Below are 26,708 nucleotides of genomic sequence, written 5' to 3'. Positions count from 1 at the left end.
CTCAGGAAAAGGAAGCGAGGAAGACGGAAGCGCTGCGCTCCAGGTGCCCCGGGCTGGTGCTGTTTTCTCCTAACAGGGGCACCAGCCCGGGGTACGAGGTAAGCGGTTAAAGTCACTTGGGGGTGCCTAACATTTTGGCACCCCCAAGTGACTTTGACTTTCGTTTCCCTTTAACGATTGATAAAAATTTTTTTTATAAAACAGTATTAAATGTGTTGCACTACAAATACAGTGGGTGTATATGGGTGCAGCAATTACTATTGGTGCATCCAACTGCATCCACTTGCTTCCGGCCCCCGCGTCCACCAACTTCTCCTGCTCCCTCGCTCCGGCTCCGGCTTCATGCTGGGTCCCTCACGCTCCAGGCCCCGCCGCATTCTCCTGTTCACTGCCACTGTATCCTCACTTTTATAAGGTCGCGCCCCGTGCGTACTGGCGTCACACGTACACACGGGGCGCGACCAATCAAATTACCCGCTTACCACCAATGTACCAATCATAGGGCCCGTAAATTTTAAAGGGAGCCCGGGCTAAAAATACTGTATCATGGCCGGGCCCCCTTTAAAGCGAGAAGTGCCCGGGACAACAGTCCCCCCTGTGCCCCCCTGATGGCGGCCCTGATAACAGTGGTGAGGAGGAAGTCAGGTGGTCTTATAGGGCAGGATTCATTTTAATTGGCTTGGTATAGGTCCTACCTCCTGTGGGGGAGGGGCGATTCTACCCATGTGTACTGACATGTCAAGACTAGAAGAAATAGAATTTACGTCAAGAAGGTAAGTGAAATTCTCCTTTTTCTTCATATTAAGACATGTGCGGTATCCTTCTCGTGACATGTTTCCTGAAATTTCAATACTGCACCCGGGCGTTCAGTGACTATTTAGGCAAATGTCCCCTTTCATATTCTCATGTTTTTCAACTGGTGGTACTTTATTTGTTATTATACACAATTTTTAGTGATCCATGTGACAGAAATTACAACACTAAGCATCATTTATAACTTTTGATACCACTAAGCACCATTTCTAATGATATAATTTATAGGACATTCATGACTATTGTGTTTTATATCCTAATAATACACAAAGGCCATGAATATCCTGTCAATGATCATACATCAGTATAAATGGCGCTTAAAGGAGAAGGAAAGGCTAGTAAAGAGTTAATCTCAAGCTGCAGGCATACCTTCAGTTGTCTCACTAGTGCCCTTAAGTCTTCCCATATTTCACCTGTTCAGATGATCTGAAGCCAAACAGGAAGAAAAACGCTGAAAGTTCCCATAATGCCTCACTCCTGCACAGACATGCAGACCAAGGGAACATGCTCAGTTAGTAAGACTGAGTCAGCTTCCTGCTGATTGACTCCACATTCCTAAGGGGGGGAGTGAGTTCTTAGCATTCTTGAGGGGGGGGGGCAGGAAAGAGCAGAAAGCTGTGTATCTGTGGCACAGGAATTACAGACACAACTAATCTTTTTTCAGATAAGTCAGTGCAGCGTTTCTGTGAGTGCTTATGGCTGTATTTACATGAACCTTTCTGATAAAGCTTACTTAGTTTTTACCTTTCTTTCTCCTTTAATGATGTCATCTGTTTTAATTGTTGCAGTGATGTAATCTTTGTCACGACTCACGGCAACTTGTGTATTATAATAATTCCCCATGTTAAAAAATATGAGGCTATTAGAAGCCACCTCTGAGTTTCATGACCTGTATAAAAGGACTCGGCCTCATGCTTTTATATGGTCATAGAGCTCCTCAGTGACTTGAAATATCCTTATATTTTACAATAGGGGTACTTTATTTACTATATTAATGGTACATGTGATGTCAACAGTTGCCTGTTACTGTAATTCGTATCACATGCCTCAATAAAATTTATGTGTTATAAAAAAAAAAATCCCCTGTTGGAATACTGATGTGATTTTAACAAACTGAGCAGGCTCGTGCCATACCCTGAAGGATTTTTCTGAGAGCAGGAAGTCTGACACAGAAGATCACGTATACATAATAAAAATAAAGAAATGTGGTGTTTCTTTTCACCGAGTACTCAAAGCAGCAGTTCTGTAAGTGCTTATAGCTATATTTACGTAGACCTTTCTGATAAAGCTTACTTAGTTTTTGCCTTTCCTTGTCCTTTAAATGAGGTATGTGGGAAATTAGCATGGAGGTGGTGATATAGATAATAAGGTGCAAAATTGTCCTCTGTCTTTATAATAGAAGTTTGCCAGCCTGTACCTGGAGAAATTTCTCTTTGCAAAATGTAAATCCTGTGCTCTTATTAAATCAGCAAAGATTCACTGGAGAAGTTTCACCTCGCGAAAACATGTACATTTTTGCCAAAGCAAAGAGAAGTTTAACCAGTGCAGATTTAACTCAACAAAACTTGTCATAATTGTCTTTTAGTAAAGTGCAGGTATCGTGAGTGAATTTTCGTTTTTACTGATAATATGCAAGATTTCAACTTTTGCCCTTTTGCCGTTAATATGCCCCTATATATTTCGACAGTATTTTCTTATTATTATATCTGGAATTACCTTTGATGGTGCCATAGTGATCTTGTAGAATGTAGAATATAGCTGGTTAGATTCATTGGGACTGCCTGCAATTATACCTAGCTGTCTGCTCAATATGGTCAGTTGGTTGAGTGACTTTGGCTAATGCCACACGGGGTGTATTCTTGGCAAGCCGGAAAACGCTTGCCGAGAATATGCCCTGCTACTTTAAATTTGGCCTACCATGTGCCTGCACCCGAATGAATGGAATATGCTCAGATGCAGGCACATGTAGCCAATATCCACCAAATAAACATGGGACCTTACATTTTCGGCAGATATCTGCTACATGTGCCTGCTCCCAAGCGTATTCAATTCAGGTTAGGTTCAGGCACTGGTAGGGACATTCTCAGCAAGTTTTTTTCGTCTTGCCGAAAATACACTACGTACGCTTCGTGTGGCATTAGCCTAAGGAGGCTGTTACTTTAAATGGGTGATGTGGTGTTTAATGACTTTATTACTTAAATAAATGTAGTAATAATTTCAAAACTGTTTTTGGTTCTTTGGTTCCTTTTGTTTAAAATTTTCTTTAAATGTCAAATATTCAGTTATAGGAAATTTAGAAATGGGACAATTTTTTTTTCCTTTACTGTATGTCTCTTGTTTAGCATATAAAATGAAAATCAAGAAATTCAAATCTCTGCAGTAAATGTCACCAATCTGTAAAGTTCTGAAAAATGTTATCCAAAAAAACAGTGCAGCCAAATGTAAATTAATCTGACAAATAATATGTTCTGTACTAAGCTATATACTGTCCATGCGTCATTGATGTACTGTCTCGGACATACTTTGAAGTGTTGGCAACTTTATAGAAATATGTATGTCACTGTGCATAAATATAAAATTACATTCACAGCGGAAATCACGAAGTGTAAGGTAGCTACAGAGTTGTAGTAACTAGTGTCAAACAAAGAAATTAGGTTGAGGAGACTGCCTCATACAGACAAAAGCAAACAAAAGGAATTCTGGGAATGAATTCCAAACTCTTAAAAAAAAAAAAAAAATCCCATTTACATGTAACTAGTACAATAATATAGTAACTAGTGTGAATTTCTTGTAGTTCCATATCTTAGCGCTTGGTGGCAGTGTGACACATGATATTCTTTATTTCTTGCTAATCCATGCATTTTGTTGTTCATTTAAAAAAGAAACAAGTGGTTCAAGTCATTATTATTTAGAATTGAGTCACTGCAGTGTGAACCATTTTTATCTTTTGCCCATCTTATTTCTTAAAGACCCTGCATTGATAGAAATATATTTCAGTATAATTTTTGTATTATTGTACTAATCCACTCTGGTCTAGCCGCACAAATTGTAATTATGACTTATTTGCTCCACATTGTTGTTCAGTTCTGGAGCATAGTGACAGTGACTGGACCAAGTTTTTGTTTTTTACCATGGGGCATTTTGTCGGCTTCTGCCTTCATTCAGCAGAAAGACGGAAGCAGTGCCTAAGCAAGCTTTTTGGCACTCCATGTGCAGCATTTGTACTTTTATTACATAATATTAGTAGGGAATTTTATCTGTGCACAGAGCATGTACTCAATGTCGTATTTCCAAGCCACTGCCTGTTAGCAGAAAACTGCTTCGGGCCACGGTTTTTCTTCTACTTTGCCTTCCCTTGCTACCCTGGGGCCGACCACCCAGTTATTTCACCTTTTTTTCTCCTTTAAAGTACATGTAAAGCCTACATTTGCCTACTATGTATATCAATTGGGCATGCCTCCCCCACCCAAAAGGCATCATGTGTACTGTATATATCCCCTCCGTTTGCCAGCACCATCACATTTTCCTAAAGCAAATAGCAGCTTTCACCTGGTGGCCATTTTTCCTCTGATACATAATCAGATACATTTGAATCTGCAAACAGCCTACACACACAGACCCTTATTCAGCATACATTTCATCAAGAATACAGGCTCACACAGGTAGAACTGTCTCTGATAAAAGTTCTGCTTTGTTTGAGCTGAGCTCAGGAGAGTTTTTAAATACAGTATTAAAGTAGTTCATGTGTTAAAGAGGATGGTGATCAACTATGTTTAGTACATTTTGTATTTCAGAGATTGGCATCATCAACAGAAAACTGATTACAAAGCTGGAACATTTTTTACTGACTGCAAACTTTCATTTTTAATGTACTCTTGCATTATCTAGGCGGTAGCCCTTCACAGTGAAAATTTGTTTAGCTTTCCGTCATAGACTAATTTATTGTACTTCTTACCCGGGGATAAACTTTTTTGGTTTTTGATCTGTAAAGCCTTTTCTTTTTAAATAGAACAGTATTTTGTATATTTTATGTACAGTATTTGACCTGACCTTCAGTTGCCCAGAAACATTTTGCAAAGGATATCTGCGTTTGTTGTTTACCCTTTTCTGTGGAATTAATTCTTTGAAATCCTTTTGCACACTTTAAGATACTTTGTGAGATCACACAGTAGAACACTAGAAATAAAGTAAAAGTCACTTGGGGGTGCCAAAATGTTAGGCACCTCCAAGTGACTTTAACCGCCTACCTTTTACCCCGGGCTGGTGCCTCTGTTCGCAGAAAACAGCACCAGCCCGGGGTAGCGCTTCCTCCTTTGTTATTCGCTGCGCGTGCATGCGCAGTAGAGTGAAAAGCCGAACTTAAACATTAAAGTCGGCTTTTCACTCTACCGCGCACGCGCCGACCGCTGGCATTTCAGCCAACGGAAGCAGGAAGGAGGAAGCAATCTGCTCCAGGTACCCCGGGCTGATGCTGTTTTCTGCGAACAGGGGCACCAGCCCGGGGTACAAGGTAAGTGGTTAAAGTCACTTGGGGTGCCTAACATTTTGGCACCCCAAGTGATTTTGCCTTTCCTTCTCCTTTAAATCAACTCACCAAAAATTAGGCTTGCATTTCGTGTAAAAGCTTGTAAAATGCTTGCCTCCTGTTAAATGTTTTGAAGTGACATAAGCCCTGTAATGCACATATGAATGATATCATTTCTCCTCTGGCTATGCATGCATGCACTTAAGCACAATCTAGGGCAGTCCATAAAAATACTAGGTTCTACCTAGTCTATGTTTTGTGCATCATGCTTTGCTATTTCCAACCACACATACTCTCCTCACATCTGATTTTAGTTAAGTACTGAATGCTTTAGTGTGCATCACTTTCCCAAGAGGCTCGAAAATTACAAACGAGTAAGAACATTTTGTACAAGGCGCTTCTGCTGGTTGTTACAAATGTCTGAGGCTTTATAATGTATATAGATTCTGTTATATAGACAGATTAAAAGCAGCACTACCTACAAAAAGATGTTATAAATCCAGTGTAGAATAAGCCTTGCTGTGTTGCCAAAGTCACGGTTAATGGGACAGAGAGCTCTTATTTTAAATAATACACAAGAGTGTTGACTAAATTGCTAAGACTCCCCAGTGTGAGAGCAAGCACATCCAGGGTTTGAGCCCACAGCAGATGTGAGCCAGAGGAATACAGTACTAAGAGATTCTGCTGATTTGTGTTGTTATAATTGCTTTATATCAGTGCAAAAGAATTTAGAATGTATTCACTATGTCAGTACTGAAAACATCTGCAAGCTATTTTTTTGCATTTATCACCCTCTCTAAAGGATTTTGGATTGATGTATTATCAAGTGCAAGGTAAAATTTTCTGGAATACATAATGGAATGGAATACATTTAAAAAAAAAAAAACAACAATTATTTGCTTAAAGGGGGAAAGTTTAAGTAGAATAATCTTTATAAATGTCAGCCATATTATAAAGAGTTACATATACCCACGGTTCTGCTTTGTGTTCTTTAGTTTGGCTGCAGTCATCCAATGACTGTCAAAAGAATAGAGTATCTGTATCAGAATAGTTTGGTTCCTTTTTTTCCATTGAAAGCAATGGCCCAGGGCCATTGCATGTGTGATGCAGTCCAAAGTTGTCAGGGGAGAATAACATGCTTGGGGTCAGTGAAGAAAAGAATGTTACAGAACTGCACACACTGGTAAGCATAATGCTTTTTTGTTTGAAAATGGGTTCTCCCCGCCCGTAAGTTTTTTCACCTGAGTGCAACGTCCGGGGCAGGTTGTACCTTGGACCAGAGGATTTGAGCGGTGAGCAGTTTTGTGGGGGGGATTTTTTATAAGAAAAGAATGTTGCCATGCACATCATGTTTTAGTTTGTAGAAGAGAAGTGACAATGTACTGTGTTAAGGTTGCAACTGTAATGGAACAAGGAAGTGCATCAACATCCAATTTCTAGTGTAATGCAGAAAATGTGTAAAAATCAATATAGTGGTTTGATTAGGGGAAACAAAATTAACATTTAAAAGTTTTCTTTTTTGAAATGGACCATGGCCTCCCCATAATTTGGAGCTGTGGATAATGTTTTTTTTTTTTTAGGGTTTCCAGACTTGTATTATATTATAATCACAGAGGTTTAAAAGTTTTGTCTGCTAAAGCACCATGTCTGCCAGTTCATGAACCGTGAAGAGGAGCTTCCTTCTATTCTGTATTTTGCTCTTTGTATGAACAATTGGAACATTTGGAAGGCACATATCATTTGCATCCATATATACACTCTCTTTATAGGGCAATGGTCAGGAGGTGACACTCATTCAGCAATAAATTACAGGTTAGCTAGAATTTATTTTTTAAATAGGCTTAACTTGATGAATTTATAGAAACTCTCAACCCTTACACCCCTTTTTAATAATACTATTTCATCTCCTGCACCCATTGAGAAACTAGTAGTACAGTCATGAAAAAGTTAATGTGCATACCTTACCTATTGTTTTTATTTTTATTTTTTTAATGGAAGGCCATGGCCCACAAACTCCATTTTAAGTAAATGTTTCCAGCCCCCCAATCACTCCTCTGTACTACATCAAATGCATAAAATGGGAGGCAGTGAAAACTTTAGCCCCAAATACAGTATATACAGTAAGAGGTAACAGGGCTGATTCAAGTGCGTTAAAACGTGCACTATTTATAGCATGCGTTAAAAATGTTAAGTCGCGAAAATTTAGACGCGATAACGCACGATTCACTATAAGCATACTTGCGTTAATTTACGCGCGATGAGTATGCGGCATTTACTGAATGCGCACTAATTAACGCCTATTATGTGCGCTAATTATAGCCTATTATTATGCGCATATAAATAGTAGCCGCATATAAATAGTAGCCGCATATAAATAGTAGCCTATGAATATTTATATGCTACTATTTATATGCGGCTACTATTTATAGGCTACTATTTTTATATGCGGCTACTATTTATATGCGGCAAACTGGAGGCTGCATCACTCACTCCAACACAGACTTGAATAAATAACACTGCAAAGTCCATATTGTGTTGCCAAAAGCTCATTAACTGTACTTTTCTATAATTACCGCCTGCCTCAAGTAGGTGTTAATTTTCGCACAGACTAATGCGATATTTAGCCCGTCTAAGTGTTTGTGAATCATGCGTTAGTGTTATTTCTGCGTGCTAATTAGCGCATTCGTTAAAATTAACGCATGTGGTTGCGCGTAAATTTAATGCACACGGTAATACTGTAGTGAATCGCGCGCTAATTGTCGCATCTATTTTAACGCAAAAAAGCAGCTAGAAAACTATTGTTCTGTGAAGCTCAACATATTTTTGTATTCATGTCCTCTCTCCTATTTATATACCAGTCTCTCATTTAAACCATTCCCTGGTTGCTAAGGTAATTTGGACCCTAGAAACTAAAAATTTAAATAATAAAAAACTGGTGAACAACCCCTTTAAAAAAGCACACCAGATACTTGGAAAGTGGTCTTCAGATTCCATATTGCAGTGCTGTCCAACTTCTGTGGTGTTGAGGGCCGAAATTTCTCTAGCATACATAGTAGAGGGCCGCTAATTGAAGACATTTTTGACCACCCCCCCTTTTTAAACCACACCCACTTCAAACCACATCCATTTAATCACAAGAGCTTTTAAGACCATGCCCACATCAATGGTGGTAGCAAATGACTGATGCTCATGACAGGGATATCAACCATCATTCATATGTATGAAAGATTCATATTATGTCATATTAAGACACACCCTTAAATCCATATGCCGCCTCCTCCCCTGTTGATAGCACAGGAACCCCCAGCACATAATTACACACCTTAGGGACCATTTAATGGCTATTTCCAACTGCTAACAAACTCCCAGAACAAACCCCTACCAGCTGCACCTCCCACAGGCAGCATAGGGCAGGCAGAGTATGGCACACGCAGGTGAACAATGTGAGTGATAACAGTCTGAGGTGTGAACAATGCAGTGGATGAACAATGCAGATATTAAAATATGTGAACAGTACAGGGGATTACACATTTAAACAATACAGGGGGATTACAGCTTTAATCTGCAGGGGGACAGTTATTCTCAGTACTGATACCTTTTAAAATTTACACAAAGGTAAAACATCAAAGCAGCCACACAGTTAGGCAGCACTGCCATACTGCATTAAAATGTGCATGTTGGCAAAGGCATGTTTAGTCTAGCAAATATTCAGCAGCAACCAGTCATCTGTTTGACCCTAGAATTAATATATCAAGTCTTTGACCATTTACATCAGCGAACATGCAGGTTAACTTGATCAATATGTAGAAGAGAGGCTCACTACTGTTTTTGTGTCAACTGATGACCCTATTCACGGCGCCTTCTACTATTTTGCACTTATCAATTGGTCCACAAAGGACCAATTGTAGGACGGTACTCTTCCTACAGTTTTAGGGTACAACACCCAAACTCTCCACACTTCTTTGCCCTATAGCGGAGCAGGTTGCTTGTGCTTTTCTAAGCGATCCCGTCCCCGTCTTTGTGGCGCCGCTCTGAACACCCCAATTTTCCCATTGACTTTGACAGGGAACTACTGCCACTCTTACAGCTTTGAAACTACACCCCCCAAACTTGAATAACATAATCATGGGGTCACCCCGAATGAAACAGCGACTTTTGTTGGATGACCCCAAGTGGTAGGGGCCAACAACAGCCAATCAAATTTCATTGACTTTTATGGGGAAATTGAAACTGCTGCCAATCTTACAGCTTACAGCTACACTCCCCAAACTTGAATCACATAGTCATGGGGTCAGCCTGAATGAAAATATGATGATTGTTGAATGCCCAAAAGTGGGCAGAGCTGTGAAAAGGCAATCAGATTTTACCTATTGACTTGGAGAAAATCCAACCTGCTGCCATTCAGTAATAACACCATGGTCCCCAAACTTTGCAGAGTTAGGCACCAGGTAACTGCGGTTCAAGGTTAGAAAAAGTGGGCAGAGCCACCAACAGCCAATCAGATTTTACCTATTGATTTTTATTGGTTTGAAGCCAGAGTTCCCAAACTTTGACTTTCAGTCACTGGGTGGCTATGCATTCAAGTTTTTTTTTTTAAAGCAAAGTGGGAGGGGCCAACAACAGCCAATCAAATTTTACCCATTTACTTTTATGGGGAAATTAAAACTGCTGCCAATCTTACAGCTTTGAGGCTACACTTGCTGCCATTCTCACAGTAATATCATCAGGGTCCCCACAGGTACAGGTAACTGCGGTTCAAGGGTAGAAAAAGTGGGCGGAGCCACCAACAGCCAGTCAGATTTTACCAATTGACTTTTATTGGTTTGAAGCCAGAGTTCCCAAACTATGCATAGTCAGTCACTACATGATTACGTATTGAAGTTGTTGGTTTTTTAAGTGGGCGGAGTCACAAACAGCCTGTGAACAGCCAATCAGATTTTACCTATTGATTTGGTGGAAATCCAACCTGCTGCCATTCTAACAGTTTAATAACACCAGGGTCCCCAAACTTTGCAGAGTTAGGCACCAGGTAACTGTGGTTCAAGGTAAAAAAAAAGTGGGCAGAGCCACCAACAGCCAATCAGATTTTACCTATTGACTTTCAATAGGGAAATTCAACCTGCTGCCATTCTCACAGTATTAACCCCAGGGTCCCCAAACTTTTCACAGTTGGTCACTAAGGGACTGGAGGGTTAGTTTTTTAAAAGTGGGTGGAGCCACCAACAGCCAATTAGATTTCACCTATTGAATTTTATTGGTTTGATGCCAGGGTTCCCAAGCTTTGCATAGTCAGTCACTGGGTGACTTTGTAGTCAAGGTTAGAAAAAGTGGACGGGGCCGCCAAAAGCCAAATCACATTTCTTTCATCGTTTTCAGTAGGGAAATGTTAACTGCTGCCATTCTCCCATGTTTAATGTCAGGGTCCCCAAACTTTGCACAGTTTGTCACTGGGTGACAATGTTCCAAATTTAAAGTGGGTGGGGCCAACAACAGCCAATCAGATTTCACCTATAGACTTCATATGTTTAAGTTTAAACTGCTGCCATTCTTTAAATATTAATACTAAGGTCCCCCAACTTTGTAGAGCTAGTCACCACGTAACTGCGGTTCAGAGTAAGAAAAAGTGGGTGGAGCCACCCACAGCCAATCAGATTTTAACTATTTTCAATGGGGAAATTCAACCTAATGCCATTCTCACAGTATTAACACCAGGGCCACTAGGGGACTAGATTTTTAGGTGTAGCCACCAACAGCCAATCAAACTTCACCTATTGAATTTTTTTTGTTAAATTTAAAATGCTGCCTTTGTCACACTATTTATGTCAGGGTGCCCACAGTTTGACACTGGGTAACTTTGACTCAAGGTTAGAAAAAGTGGGCACACTCACCAGCCACCAATCACAATTTACCTATTGACTTTTATTGGTTTAAATTTAAACTGCTGCCATTCTTTAACTTTTAATCCTAGGGTCCCTAAACTTTGCAGAGTTAGTCTCTGGGTAACTCCAGTTCCAGGTTAGAAAAAGGGGGTGGAGCCACCAAGCTCCCATCAGATATCACTCGTTGACTTTCAGTGGGAAATTTAAATTGCTGCCATTCAGTCACTATTCAGACACTATTAAAACTATTGCACATTGGTTTTTACTATATAACTGTGGTCCAAGGTTAGAAAAAGTGGGAGAAGCCAACAACAAATCAGATTTCATTCACTGACTTCACGTTTTTAACCCAACATGAAGTTTGTTCTCGAACTTCCCTTTCTAGTTTAAATTGAGAGCTTACAGAAGGTTACTCTGACTACACACCTGTGGAGCATTATTGTTTTTGCACTGTTAAGGAGACCAAGGCAGACATAATGTTTTGCTATTTGTCCATGTTCAGGTCCATGTAATATTATTTAATGCTTTCAGTTTTATAATTGTAAGAACATTTTTTTTTCCATGTATGTGTTTTGCAGATTTAAAGTTGCATTTGCAGAGCACAGATTATGGTACCTTCCTGGCCAATGAAGCGTCACCCCTTGCTGTCTCTGTTATTGATGATAAGCTAAAGGAGAAGATGGTGGTAGAATTCAGGCATATGAGAAACCAGTCATACGAACCACTGGCAAGTTTCATGGACTTTATCACGTGAGTATATAAAGTCCTTAGTAGCTCATTTCTTTCTCATGAAAATGTTAGAAAACCCTATTTTACATTTTTCAGGGGGCCAGGAAAAATGATGTAAAATCAGATGAATGTATTAAAACAATTTATTCTTTAGATACATAGAGGATATAAGCACAGTAGTCAGAGAATTGACATACAATATTTACTCTTTTAATGACAACAGTTAAGCAGTGCAGCATTGGTGTTACATTATAAGGGTGCCATATGCAAGGCCTCTCTGACAGAGATGCACAACCTAGAGCAACAAGTGATTTGTGCATGACTGTATGAGGTGCAGAATGATTGGAAATGACTTTTTACAGCCAAAACTGTGACAAAGTGCATCTGGTTGGTATTTAAACCCCTTTATTTCACTAATAATAACATTTATAGAGGACAAACAGCTATCTTTGGGAACATTAGTGCAACATTTTTATGTAAAATCAGATAAAAGCACCCATTAAAGGGAAACGAAAGTCAAAGTCACTTGGGGGTGCCAAAATGTTAGGCACCCCCAAGTGACTTTAACCGCTTACCTCGTACCCCGGGCTGGTGCCCCTGTTAGGAGAAAACAGCACCGGGGCACCTGGAGCGCAGCGCTTCCGTCTTCCTCGCTTCCTTTTCCTGAGTGCCAGCGGTGGGCGCATGCGCAGTAGAGTGAAAAGCCAACTTTAACATTTAAGTTCGGCTTTTCACTCTACTGCGCATGCGCGCGCAGCGAATCAGCAGCAAGGAAGCGCCGGCAGCTACCCCGGGCTGGTGCTGTTCCTTCCTCACAGGGGCACCAGCCCGGGGTAAAAGGTAGGCGGTCAAAGTCACTTGGGGGTGCCTAACATTTTGGCACCCCCAAGTGACTTTGACTTTATTTTTCCTTTAAAATGCATTATCATTTTGTGGTACCACAAAAAAGCCCGATGTAAAATGTGGGAAAGCTTAAAATCAGGGTATGTAAAATTGAAGTTTCACTGTATAGTTTTAATCTTTACCAAAAGCCTTAATGATATTTTTAGCAGGGCTAATTTAAAATCACGAGGCCTGGTTATTAACCATAACAAATATGTGAGGCCTTTGTAAAAAGAGATAATAATTTGTTGTAGAAGATAATAAAAAATAAATACCAATAATAGATCTGTAACACAGTTAGCAAAGCTACACTGGGGCGGCTGAAGAACAGAAATATGAACTTTTCCTACATTGTCTTACATTGGTTGGAGAAGACTGTATGGATAATTATTAAAGGCACAGTAACACAAAAAAATTACATTATAAATAGCACTTCTAAACACTTTGATAAGCATATCTGTATTATAGAAATAGGAATATTTTAAGCTTATATTAAATAAACAGTATTACCAGACTCAAGCTGCAGATCTCTGACATCTTTCCGGGCAGCTCCCCCCTCCTTCCCCTCCTCCCCCACCCTGTGCAAACTTAGCCAGAGCACTCAGATCACACAGGCTACCAAACACAGCAGGAGATAAGAAGGCCTCAGTCACCCTTCCCTCTTCCTGATCTGGCAACAAACTAAAGCTGTAAATCACTGGCAAGGCAGATTCTGATAGGGAAGCAATGGGTGTGGTGGGGGGGAGAATGAAGTTCCGGGTTAAAGCGGAAGTCAAGCAGTCGCCTTGTCGCCGTTTTAACTATGTCTTATACATCACTGGTAATGTTATTTATTCAATGCCCAGTTACAATTTTGTCATTTCTATATGATATGTGTGTTAATAAGTGTCTAGAAGGGATATTTTGAATGATACATTTTGGTGTTACTGTTCCTTTAATCAAATGGTTTGAAGTGCCCAAGAGGAAATTATCACTGCCTTTAAAAACAGACATATTCAAAACCATTAACTTCCTAAATAAAGCAGATGTAGTCAGTCATCTTCAGTCAGATGTTGACAGTGTTATCTTTCTCACTGCATTAAGGAATCCATTTTTTGGGGTTTTAAGAAGGATTATGTTTAAAATTCCATTTTGCTTCAACTTCTTCAGCAGGTAAATAAATATCTGTGGTTTACTGGACACTGTGAATGTTTGGAGGGGTTAAACTCGATGGGCTTGTCTTTTCTTCAACCCAAATTAACCATGTAACTATGTTGAGTGCTCCTGACTTTTGTTTTTTATTACAATGATGGATAGGGTTGGTGATTTCATAACACATAGCCTGCTTTAAAAATAGCACTGGTACTTTTGTCTATTTTGGCTCATGAAGCAGAGTTTAAAGGCACAATTCTCATTGATATCAACTTTATGTGAAATCTTGCTCTTTGTCCTTTATATATTTGTTGTTCAAATTTAACTTGGTTAAATGCCTTCCCAATAAACGGCAGACTGAAAGGAGCATTTTGTAAAGATAATATTTAAAAAAGAAAGAAAGCTTTACCAGCAAGGCTGTTTAATATTATCTTGTGAAAATGTCTCTTTCAGTTTTTATGTTCCGTTGGGATCAGAGTTTATTCTTATTTAAAAAAGTTAAAAACTAAGTAAGCTTTATCATAAAGGTCTATGTAAATACAGCCATAAGCACTCACAGAAAAGTTGTACTGAGTCCTCTATCATAAGAAACACAGGGTTTCTTGTCTTCTTTTGTGTACACATGTACTTTGGTATCAGACTTCCTCTCTCAGAAAAATCCTTCATTCCCGGGCCTAGTCTGCTCAACTATCCCCTCTTTCTTCTCCTGCTCCCCCCTCCAATAAGAATTCATTCCCCTTCCCATCAGAATGTGTCATCTGTGCTACCAGCAGCACGGAAGCTACTGAGACCAAGCTAAAATGGCAGCTGCTATCTTAAACAAATGGAGCGAGTTTCTGGGGCTGTTTACACAGGTATGGTAAAGTTTTCTGCAGAATAAATATAGCATTCTAGCTTGCACGAATGTGGCTAATCTATTGGCAGTAAAATGCCAAATGACTTTCCTTATCCTCTAAAAGGTACCTATCATACAAGATTTAGTATCAAAGGAAATAAAGTCTCAATCACTTATGGGTGCCAAAGGTTAGGCACCCCCTAGTGATTGTATTTACTTACTTGTTACCCAGGCTAGTGCTTCTGTTAGCAGAAAAGTTCCCTGGCTCATGGTTCTTTATAGCGAGCACCATAGAGCAATCTTGTTCTTTTGTTCTGCTTTCTTTAAAAAGAGGGAAAAATACTATTTTGTCAAGAAAACCCCCTTTGCAAGCGCTAGGCTGCCCACACCAACAGGTACCTACTGTTTCAGGTGACCATGTGGGGCACACGTACATGAATAATAAGTAAGTGCCCTGATAGGTGAATAATAAATTAGTGTGCATGCTTGTGAGGTAGTTTCCCCCAACTGTAGTGCCGGCTGTATTTACTTTCACCTTTAATGGGGAAACCATTTTTGTATGGTAGATGTCATTTAAACTGAGAGCTTACAGAAGGTTACTCAAGGTTACAGACATTTCCACTACACACCTGGGGAAATTTCACCAACAGTATTATTGTTTTTGTAATCTTAAGGGGACCCAGGCAGACACTGGGGAGGACATGCACAGGACCCCAGTGTTGCAAGGCAGCAGAGCTAACAGAGTCATAGATGAATTCGTTAATTAACAGTGTTTTCCATCACACTTTTAAAACTTACCATCTAGTGCTACAGCATTTTGTACTGTATCAAAAAAAAAAATAAAAAAAAAAAATTTATTCCAAGAACAAAAGTGTTACACAACAGGTCAACAATTAATGTGAAGCAATAGGGGCCCTAAGCCCCTACCTTTATATATAAGCTGATGTTTTAATTTCTGAAAATGGCTAAAGCTTAATGCTGTGTTGAACTTGTTAACTTGATTTCCCTAAACTTGGCAAGTCCATTACTGCTGGCAGAACCACAAGTTATTTGCTGACAAAAGGTTTATTGCTGTAGTTCATAATTAGCCAGTTATACTGCCCCCTCACACTTGTCACTGCCTGGCTGAGAAAAGGCTTTTGATATATGAACTACATGCCAAGTGTGGTTTTCTATGTATTTCCAGTACTTCTCGTTCTGCATGATTAGAGATATAGCATCAACTTACTTTATGGAATATTTATTGGAGCAGTTAAATGTGGGGACAACTATAATAAGAGCCTATGTTATAAGAACACGCTGTTCGGTTTGAATTAGTATTCTAAAATTTAAAAGAAGTACAGTGGCTACCATGATGTTTTTATATTATGCCCCATGTAGACTATGCCGTGCAGTTTTTTTTTTTCTTCACCCTAACTTACTATGCTGCTGCCATGTTACAAACAGATATTAAAGCGTTTGTTCACTTTCAATGTCCAAAACTTATAAAATGGCTAATAATTCTCAGTGTGTTAGAAAATTCATTTTCCATAATAAAAGGTAAAAACACCATTGCAAAAGCTTAGTTTTATACCTGTTAAATCAGTTCTTCTCCTGTCTCTCTGATCATTTTTCTAAAGGGATGGGAGTGGCCTATTATGAACCTGACACACAGTCTCCCCACACAGACCCTCCCAGCCCCAGTTGTAAAAGCTTTTCTCTCCTCTCCAGCTCACACAGAGTCTCCCTACACTCCCAGCCATAAGCTGTAAAAGTTTCTCTTTTGCTCTGCAGCTCTATCCATCAGTCTCCCTATACAACCTCTCCCTCCCATCTCATACCTGGAAAAGTTTCTAGCTGATATTACAGGGATCATTATTAAATTCTGCTGCAATATAATTAAAATCTGAATTATTTACTTATCGGCCTTGTATTGTGATTTTACTTTCTGTATATACAGTAAATTGTGAGTGGGTCCCTAAGCTCAGGTTACTGACAATAGCACTGAGTATGTGCAGTGAATCAGCAGAAAAGAAGATAGGGAGCTGTTGGCATCATTGAAAGCCTGCCTTCCATGCCTAACGTTTGATTGTGTCCCCATTAGCTCATAACCATGTTACACACCAATGTTTCAAACATAATATCAGCCTTTAAAGCATAATTCCAGAAATTCCAAAATCTGGTCTTCAAGCAGTAGTATCTAAGGGCACTTAGTGTGTCCACTACCCTGAGCAAATGTTTTGCAGTTAACCTGCTGGAGGAATTCTGCCTACTAGATTTTGCGAAGGGCATTCTTCCCAAATCTCTTCTAACTAGCCTTAAATCTGGGCCACCACAAGCCAAGACAACCAGTCCCACAGTTTGAGAAGTATTGCAGTACACCTGTTTCAGCTAGGGATGCGTTGGTATTTCATTTCTTTTAGTGTGATCCTATCGGTATAATAAAATATAGTGCTTAATCAGATGTTTGGTTACTCTAAATTAGCTAAAGCTAAAACTTTCATGCCACTGCTTTAGTCCTTACAAATGTGTTACTTGAAGGACTTATAAGTGGTTTATAATTCAGATTTAATGATAGAATGGTCACAGTGTATATATGTCAAAATCTCGATTTCTTATTCAGCTGTTACAGCTTAAAGAGAACACTCTGACTACTTTATGCAAAGATCTTGTCATCTTGCTCTATAAAACTGTCAACACAAGAACTTTAATTGAGTACTTAAGTTGCATAAAGCTACATTAAAAGCTTAAATGGATAATCCCTGTTTTTAAGGTTTTTTCCATCATGTAAATTAATTTTGAAATTGATTATGGGTTCTTAAATCTAAGAAGATTTTTCCTAATGACCTCTTAAAGGTAAAGAGTAAAATATACACTCGAAAAAAATAAAGGTAACACTTAATGTAACTCCAAGTCAATCACACTTCTGTGAAATCAAACTGTCCACTTAGGTAGCAACACTGATTGACAATCAATTTCACATGCTGTTGTGCAAATGGAATAGACAACCGGTGGAAATTATAGACAATTAGCAAGACATCCCCAATAAAGGAGTGGTTCTGCAGGTGGTAACCACAGACCACTTCTCCGTTCCTATGCTTTCTGGCTGATGTTTTGGTCACTTTTGAATGCTGGCGGTGCTTTCAATCTAGTGGTAGCATGAGACGGAGTCTACAACCCACACAAATGGCTCAGGTAGTGCAGCTCATCCAGGATGGCACATCAATGCGAGCTGTGGCAAGAAGGCTTGCTGTGTCTGTCAGCGTAGAGTCCAGAGCATGGAGGCGATACCAAGAGACAGGCCAGTACATCAGGAGACGTGGAGGAGGCCGTAGGAGGGCAACAACCCAGCAGCAGGACCGCTACCTCCGCCTTTGTGCAAGGAGGAACAGGAGGAGCACTGCCTGCAAAATGACCTCCAGCGGGCCACAAATATGCATGTGTCTACTCAAACAGTCAGAAACTGACTCCATGAGGGCCCGACGTCCACAGATGGGGGTTGTGCTTACAGCCCAACACCATGCAGGATGTTTGGCTTTTGCCAGAGAACACCAAGATTGGCAGATTCGCCACTGGTACCCTGTGCTCTTCACAGATGAAAGCAGGCTCACACTGAGCACATGTGACAGACGTGACAGAGTTTGGAGACGCCTTGGAGAACGTTCTGCTGCCTGCAACATCCTCCAGCATGACTGGTTTGGCAGTGGGTCAGTAATGGTGTGGAGTGGCATTTCTTTGGGGGGCCGCACAGTCCCCCATGTGCTCGCCAGAGGTAGCCTGACTGCCATAAGGTACCGAGATGAGATCCTCAGACCCCTTGTGAGACCATATGCTGGTGCGGTTGGCCCTGGGTTCCTCCTCAAATTGCAAATTATTCCTTGTAACGTTTTGTAGATCCTTTCCACCTTTTGTTGGCAGCCTGCAAGCACTCCTTAAGAGTAAGGATGTGCCATTCTCAACTGCCCTTTTCTGCTCCCTGCAACGATTTGGCTTGACACTTGGCAGTAGTACCAATCAAAGGCTACCAGCTGTGCAGTAGAATGTTGAATGCCATGCAGGTGCTTACCACTGGCATCAGTATTATAGTTCAAAGTTCAGTGTTTTGGGAGGATGTGGGGTTTTGACACTCAGTATGACACTTTTCCTTTTTTTCTTAAGTGGTGAAATAATTCCTTCTTGGTGGCAGAATGATGGGAAAACTGTTGGGCTGCTCCTTCTTCGCTCCTTGCTGTCTCTTACTTGTCTTATTATAGTACTGTGTCTTATTACTGTAGATATTAGTATCACAATAGCCTTGGATATTCTGATTGTTCAAGAACTCATCCAGGCCCCTCTTAAAGGCATTAACAGATTAGCAGTGAGCAGTCAGTTTCCAATCATTGACTTGAGGTGGGGGTGGGAGTTGGGCATATGGGACATAACTGTTCAGTTAGTTTGCATTTGAATCTGACCTGTGTGCTCACAAACTAACTGACCAATTATGTCCCATGTTGCCCCCCCTCCCCTCAAGTCACTGACTAACTGAAAGGTTAGACCGCTGAAAGCAGAAAGTAGAATTCTGGCTATAGTGTTAGACATCTGTCCATTGCAGCCTTTATGGATTACATTTTTGCTAACTGTATTGCAAATATTTTTTATTTTGTGCAGTCTATTTTAGCCAGTTTCATTTTTACACTGAACTGTTCCTTTAACAAGGTGTGAACACAAACAGGGTATAGCTATATTAAAGGACAAGTCAACCCAAAATATAATTGTTTGCCTAATAAAAGGAAACCTAATTCTAAGCAACTTTACAATATACATTCTTTACAAATTTGCAGTGTTTTTTTTAACTTATTTGTATACATAACTGCTATTAAGTTACCTATTAGAAGCATCTTATCAAATTGACTTCTACTTATCAGCAAATATTGTCCTTTTACATCTTCCCTAGAACTACCAATTTGGGGATGTGTAGTATTTTCACCTACAGACCATCTGGTAGGAAATAATGAAGGTTTGGATTGAAACAGGAAGAGATTTGTAAAGGTTGACATAACCTAGTATGTGTTACTTAAGTGTAAGCACAGTGCTTTATACAAGCCACAGGGTGGACTCTAGTACTTATAATGGCAATTTTACTATATTGCATAATACCACAGCTCATACTAAAAAAAAGTATTTTCTATTAAAAAATCTTTATATGAAATTGTTTTGCATATGGACTGTTTTACATTATATATTTTTATGGAGACTTGCATTGTGCAGTGGTATAATGTAGCTTTAAAGGCTACATGTTAGCTGCTTTGATCTGCTTCTGAGCTGCATTCTTTCATTTAAAGCTTTCTTTATCATGAAAAAAAAATATTTTTCCATTTTTCAATTGTTTAAAGTTTTCCTTTACCTGAAACCTTTAAGGTTTCTTTATCAGCTGCTTCTGGTGCGTTGTTTTAGGAGTTAGTAATGCGAGAGGTGCATTGAAAAAATTGTGTGTGTATGTGTTTGTATAGTTTTTTGGGTTTTTTTTTAGGACAGATTTCAGGCATGACTTTAAGGTTGTATATATGTTGTTATTCATTAAGGATTATGTGGTTTGGGAGAGGGTCATAATTAGAGACATAGCTTTATCTTTTAGTGCATTTGGATTTATTTTTATATCTGGCCTGTTTACTGTGTGTTTTAAGTTATAAATGGCATATTCTGATATTAGAACATGCTATTATGGATATAATTTACAGTTTGGTCCATAGAGAAATTGCCAAACTATATACAGGTATGGGACCTGTTATACAGAATGCATGGGTAAAACCCCAAACAAACCCTGCACACCAGAAACAACCTTCCCAGGGAGGTATTATAGTTAAAAGACATATATTTTTATTTAACAAATCATTATGCAGCCAAAATATTGCATCTTAAACAGTAAAATATCCATCAATAAACAATACATACCATCCAGTTAAAAAACTGAACAAAAGGATATGAAGGCAGATACTCTGGATGAGAGAATACCCCACACAATTTGATTGTTTGTAAAGGGCAAGAATATCTTAGCCCAGAGTGCCCTCCATTATCCTAAATTTTATACAGAATGCGCGGGACCTGGGGTTTTACAGTTAAGTTATGGAGATTCAAGTTAGAGAAAGATCCCTTAAGTCTACTAAAAATCATTTAAATATTGAATAAACCCGTTAGGCTTGTTTTGCCTCCAGTAAGGATTAATTATATCTTAGTTGGGATCAAGTACAAGGTACTGGTTTATTATTACAGGGAAAAAGGAAATCATTTTTAAAAATAAGAATTATTTGCTTATAATGGAGTCTATGGGAGATGGCCTTTCTGTAATTCAGAACTTTCTGGATAATGGGTTTCCAGATAAGGTATCCCATACCTGTATATCAACATTCATACAGCTAAAGGGAAATTCTATGTCAAATACTTGTATTATACACTGTGACACCTTTAAACTTGCTTGTTTACACATAAATTGTATCTTAAATTGTAATTGCATTGCAATTAAAATAAAATTCCAAGATTTCTTGCTGCCATACTGGAGCACCTAACCACAGTACCTGTATATCAGCCAGTAGAATAAACAGTATCCTTCAGATATATATAGATAAATATAGAGTTTTTTCTATGATGTTTTAAATTAAATTTGTTTTAAAAACGGCAGTTAATAAATAACAAGCATGCGACTAGAAAGGGAAGTTTGAGAACAAACTTCATGTTGGGTTGAAAAACATGAAGTCACTGAATGGGCTCCGCTCACTTTCTCTAACCTTGGACCACAGTTATATAGTAAAAACCACTGCAAAGTTTGGGGACCCTGGTTTTAATAGTGTCTGAATGGCAGCAACTTAAATTTGATTGGTGGTTGGTGGCTGCAGCCCCTTTTTCTAACCTGGAACTGCAGTTACCCAGTGACTAACTCTGCAAAGTTAAGGGACCCTTGGATTAATAGTTAAAGAACAGCAGCAGTTTAAATTTAAACCAATAAAACTCAATAGGTGAATTGTGATTGGTGGGTGTGCCCACTTTTTCTAACCTTGAGTCGAAGTTACTCAGTGACAAACATTGGGCACCCTGGCATAAATAGTGTGAGACTGGCAGCATTTTAAATTTAAACCAATAAAATTCACTTGATGAAATCTGATTGGCTGTTAGTGGCCCAACCCACTTTTCCTATTTTTGAACTGCAGTCCCCCAGTGACCAACTTTTACAAATTTTGGGGACTCAATTGTGACACTGACAGCATTTTACACTTCACCATTGAAAGTAAATAGGTGAAATGTTATTGGCTGTTGGTGGCTCCGCCCACTTTTTTCTAAGTTTGAACTGCAAATACCCAGTGACTAACTCTGGAAAGTTTAACAACCCTGGAATTAACATTTAAATAATGGCATCAGTTTAAATATAAACCAATTAAATTTAATGGGTGGAAATGGATTGGCTGTTGGTGGCTTTGCCCACTTGTTCTAACCTTGAATATGTAGTCAGCCAGTGACTGACTGTGCAAAGTTTGGGAACCCAGACATAAATAATGTAAGAGCATTTTAAATTTAAACCAAAAAAATTCAATAGGTGAAGTCTGATGGTGGCTCCACCCACTTTTTAAAACCTAAAAATGCAGTCCCCTAGGACCCTGGTGTGAGAATGGCAGCAGGTTGAATTTCCCCATTGAAAATCAATAGTTAAAATCTGATTGGCTGTTTGTGGCTCCACCCACTTTTTCTGACCACAGTTACCTGGTGACTAGCTCTACAAAGTTTGGAGACCTTAGTATTAATGTTTAAATATAAACATATGAAGTCTATAGGTGAAATCTGGCTGTTGTTGGTCCCGCTCACTTTTCTAAATTTGGAACATAGTCACCCAGTGACAAACTGTGCAAAGTTTGGGGACCCTGACATTAAACATGGGAGAATGGCAGCAGTTAAAATTTCCCCACTGAAAACAATGAAAGAAATGTGATTGGCTTTTGGTGGCCCCGCCCACATTTTCTAACCTTGAATACAAAGTCACACAGTGACTGACTGTGCAAAGTTTGGGAAGAAGCGGAAGAATAAGCTAAAGTCGAAGAACAGTATGTTGGGGTTTTCAACCCAACGTAATTAGAAAATGATTGTTCATAGGGCAAACAGTGTTGGTGGGGAAAATACAAATCCTATATGGCCTGGGGTAAATGTTAGAATGCAAGCTTTTAGTTGGTATGTGTGCTGTTAGTTGCAATGTTAGTTGCTTTAGTCTAGCCCACTAGCCTGAGTCTCTCTGGCTTGATATGTAGTTTAAAGTACTGTAATATACAACAAGGAGACTAATTGTGGATTACCAAATAGTAATGATAAATAACCAAAAGTTGTTTAAAATGAACAAAACAATCCATGTTATTACATTTTAATATATTATGCCAAATTGTCCTTTCCACCAAAATGAAAATATGCTTTGTTGGGTCTGAACTGTATGAAAAATGTATTAAAAATATTTTAAGTAGATCATGTTTTCTGCAACTTTACAAAATACCTGCTTCATCATAAAAAGAAAATACATTTGATTCACATGATCTGTCCTTTAAAAAATAATTCTAATCCATTCTAATAATATAATGTTTATAATGCCATTGTCAAGAACATAATCTTGAATTATTATTAAAAGGATGTGTTCCACCAGGCTCTAAATATGCTTAAACATTTAGCCACTGACAACGTATATGAGCTAAGCCATCTTTATCATCTTCTGTGCCAAGTTTTCCATCCCACAATGCCTTTAACTTGCATGTAGTTTGGAATGGCACTCCTAATGCTTAGTCACAGTTCCACTGCAGTGTCAGTGTGCTGAATTCAAATTCGTATAAGATAAGGAACTGTTGACTTAATACAGCATTAGCTTGCCACCACCTTTATTTTAAAGGTCACAGCATGTTTGGGGTTCATTTCAAACAGGGACAAATAAATAATTCCCCTAGACCCTAAAAAGTGGCTTGCTACAAGGGAAGGAAGTTATAATTGTTGGCCTTCATGCCAACACCTTGTTCAAGCATTGGCTCATTATGGCTTGCCGTAACACACTAGAATATTCTCATCAAATTAAATCTGGCTCAATGTGCGTATATCATAGAATCATGATGTTATTTTGTGGTATGTACCAGGTGAATGTGGCCACTTTTTGGGGTATGTGCTCTAATGCAAGGCTGCATGTGTCACTCAGCATTCTACGTGGGGTATGTTGATCCACTACAGATTTGCTAAGAGAACTAACAAGCTTATTTTTTCCAAGTCAACTCTTAGTCAACCCACAGCAAATAAAATGAAAAAATCTCAGTGTGTTGTAGCCTTAGCAAACTATGCTGTCTTTACTCATGAATTGTGTTTTCAAGAGTCCCGTACTTGAGGATGACTTGCTAAGTATTGCGTAGTGTAGAGATATAGTGGTTCGAGCAACTAAATATAACTTTTTACAAGTGCTCTTTCAATAAGAAATAGAAATTTATCTGTAAGCTTCTATGATAAATCGTAAGTCATTTCTTGTTGATTTGGATATCCTTACTGGCAAACATAGTGACTTTCCATCTGTATAGTGTTATGAATTTGGGCAGGTGCCAGTCTTGCTCTCTCTGATCTTTCATTTCTGGGACTATTTGGGTAAGATAGTATTTAAGTAACTGATGCACAGGAAAAACAGATTGCAATGGGAAATCAAGCCAAAAACAATATTTGCCCAAGGCTAAAAGTGCATTCATTATGCACTTGTAATTATCTATTAGAAATCAAATGCAGTTAACTACTATGCAAATACTCGGTTGTTGTGATTCTCAAGTATTTGGGTAATGAGTTATTCATATTATTCCTTTGTAACCACATAAGGAATTAAATCATTGTTCATAATTAATTGTAGGGGTACTGTTTACCTGACATTGTGCATGATATTTAATTCATAATGCTCCCATACTATATAAGAGGTGCAAGTTTGTAGGTAAATAAATGTAGACATTAAAACATATACTCATGTACGGTATGCTTATTTTTAACCTTGTCTTTCCTGCAGTACCATCAAATCCACATTATTATGATGTTTGGTGTAATAAGTTTTGTGCTTGCCAATTAACTATACTAGTTAACCCAGTAGCAGTGCAACTGTGCTTATCTCGGTTATTACTGCTTATATGCACCTCTGCTACAAGAATACATTACTCATAATTCCATATTTAGAATAATGATATGTAATCATTGAAATAATAATGAAATCCTCAAATTTTATAATGCTTCGTTAAATGCTGTTAGGGAATGAACTGGGGACACTAAGATACCTAGCTACTACTGATGCTTTTCCATAAATTGCTTAAATGTTTTGCATAAATCACTTGTAATAAACTTAAAGCAGCATTTAGGGAAGTAGCCATGACAGCATTGCCTCAGAGGTTTAATCACTAGATTGTCGCTCAGGAAAGCTAGCAGTTGATCCCTGTGTGAGCTTCTTTTGAGAAGGAATAACCACAGCAAAAATAACTGCTAGATTGATATGCTTGAATCTGAGGATTTCACTTTGGAATAATAATTATAACAACCTTGTTTTTTTTTGGGTGGTTAAAGAGATAATGCAGTTGATATTGAGTATAATAGGTCCACATAGCACCAGTATTAGCCACGTAGCTTAACACTTTCACTGCCAAGCACGTACGCTGTACAATGTCTGGCAGAAAAAGGCACTATCTGCCAAGCATTTACAACTGCCTCTGCAGAGAGTCAGGAGCAATGACAGCTTCTGGGCAACGAGCCAGGGGGGCTGTCATGTCAGCTCTGCGATGCGACTGTCCTCCATGTCCTCACCCCCAAGTGACTTAAATCGCCTACCTTTTACCCCAGGCTGGTGCCCCTGTTGGGAGAGAACAGCACCAGCCCGGGGTACCTGCAGCACTTCCTTCTTTCTGGTTCGCGAGCGCGCATGCACAGTAGAGTGAAAAGCGAACTTTAACAGAGAAGTCGGCTTTTCACTCTACTGCGCATGCGCCTATCGCATAGTCGCAGCTAAACGAAGCAGAAAGGAGGAAGTGCATCGCTACAGGTACCCCGGGCTGGTGCTGTTTTCTCCTAACGGGCACCAGCCTGCGGTACAAGGTAAGCGATTTAAGTCACTTGGGTGTGCCTAACATTTTGGCACCCCCAAGTGACTTAGCCTCTCCTTGTCCTTTAAGCCTATGATTAAGTGTCAGATAGACACGAAATGTGTCAGGCAATTTTGAGATGAGTATATAATAAAGTTTTTTTTCTTTTTAACTATTGGAATGACCTGTTTTTGGATTACCAGAGTGCCCTTCCCCTGTCTTTTCTTCTTTTGATGTCCACTCCCTATGGCTGAGGGCTTGGGGTTGGAGCTAGACAATTAGAAAATAGGGTGAAACTCAAAGAGGGTATGCAGGGTCAATTAGCTCAAATGGAAAGAGAAAAAGTATGACCTACAAAATTGCACCTTTCCCTCTTTAAGCCATAGGGAATGAGTTAACTTGCTCAATTAAAACTTATCCTTTATTGAGATTCAAAGTGTATAAAATATAAGGATGTGTTGTGCAGAAATAACAAAGCTAAAATTTACATTAAAACTGTAGTTGGTTTAGGCAGGACCAACAAGCCGTATAACCAAGAGATAACAACCATTATATATGCTAAATAATAAACCAGCTCTGTTTAACTACCAAAATTGCCTCTGTTATTAAAGGGTTATCAGAGGGTTAAGGTATTGTAAGCAAAACAGTTGGTATGTAGTGCATATATGGTTGTTGCACTGCTGGATTACAGGTTGTGGGTAGTTAATTAACAGGGCAGGGCGTTTGTAAGATTAGCCAAATAAGGAACTCTCCTAGGTGAGCCCAATTGTAGTCATACAACACCATCACCTTGAGTCCTATACTACTGATCTATAAACTAGAACCAAAATACCAGACCAATATGCTCCAAAGTC

At 39.1% G+C, this 26,708-nt stretch overlaps 1 protein-coding gene across 1 annotated transcript in view; it reads left to right on the top strand.

The window, feature by feature from the left end:
- Positions 1 to 26,708, top strand: part of atp6v0d1 (ATPase, H+ transporting, lysosomal 38kDa, V0 subunit d1) — a 57,171-nt gene that overhangs the window by 11,666 nt on the left and 18,797 nt on the right. Inside the window, 1 exon segment of the mRNA NM_001017310.3 lies at positions 11,796 to 11,967. Coding sequence (NP_001017310.1) covers positions 11,796 to 11,967 — 172 coding nt within the window.

This window comes from Xenopus tropicalis, chromosome 4 (genome assembly GCF_000004195.4).
Source record: "Xenopus tropicalis strain Nigerian chromosome 4, UCB_Xtro_10.0, whole genome shotgun sequence".
In the NCBI taxonomy this organism is placed as follows: domain Eukaryota; kingdom Metazoa; phylum Chordata; class Amphibia; order Anura; family Pipidae; genus Xenopus; species Xenopus tropicalis.
This window is presented reverse-complemented; position numbering and strand designations above follow the sequence as displayed.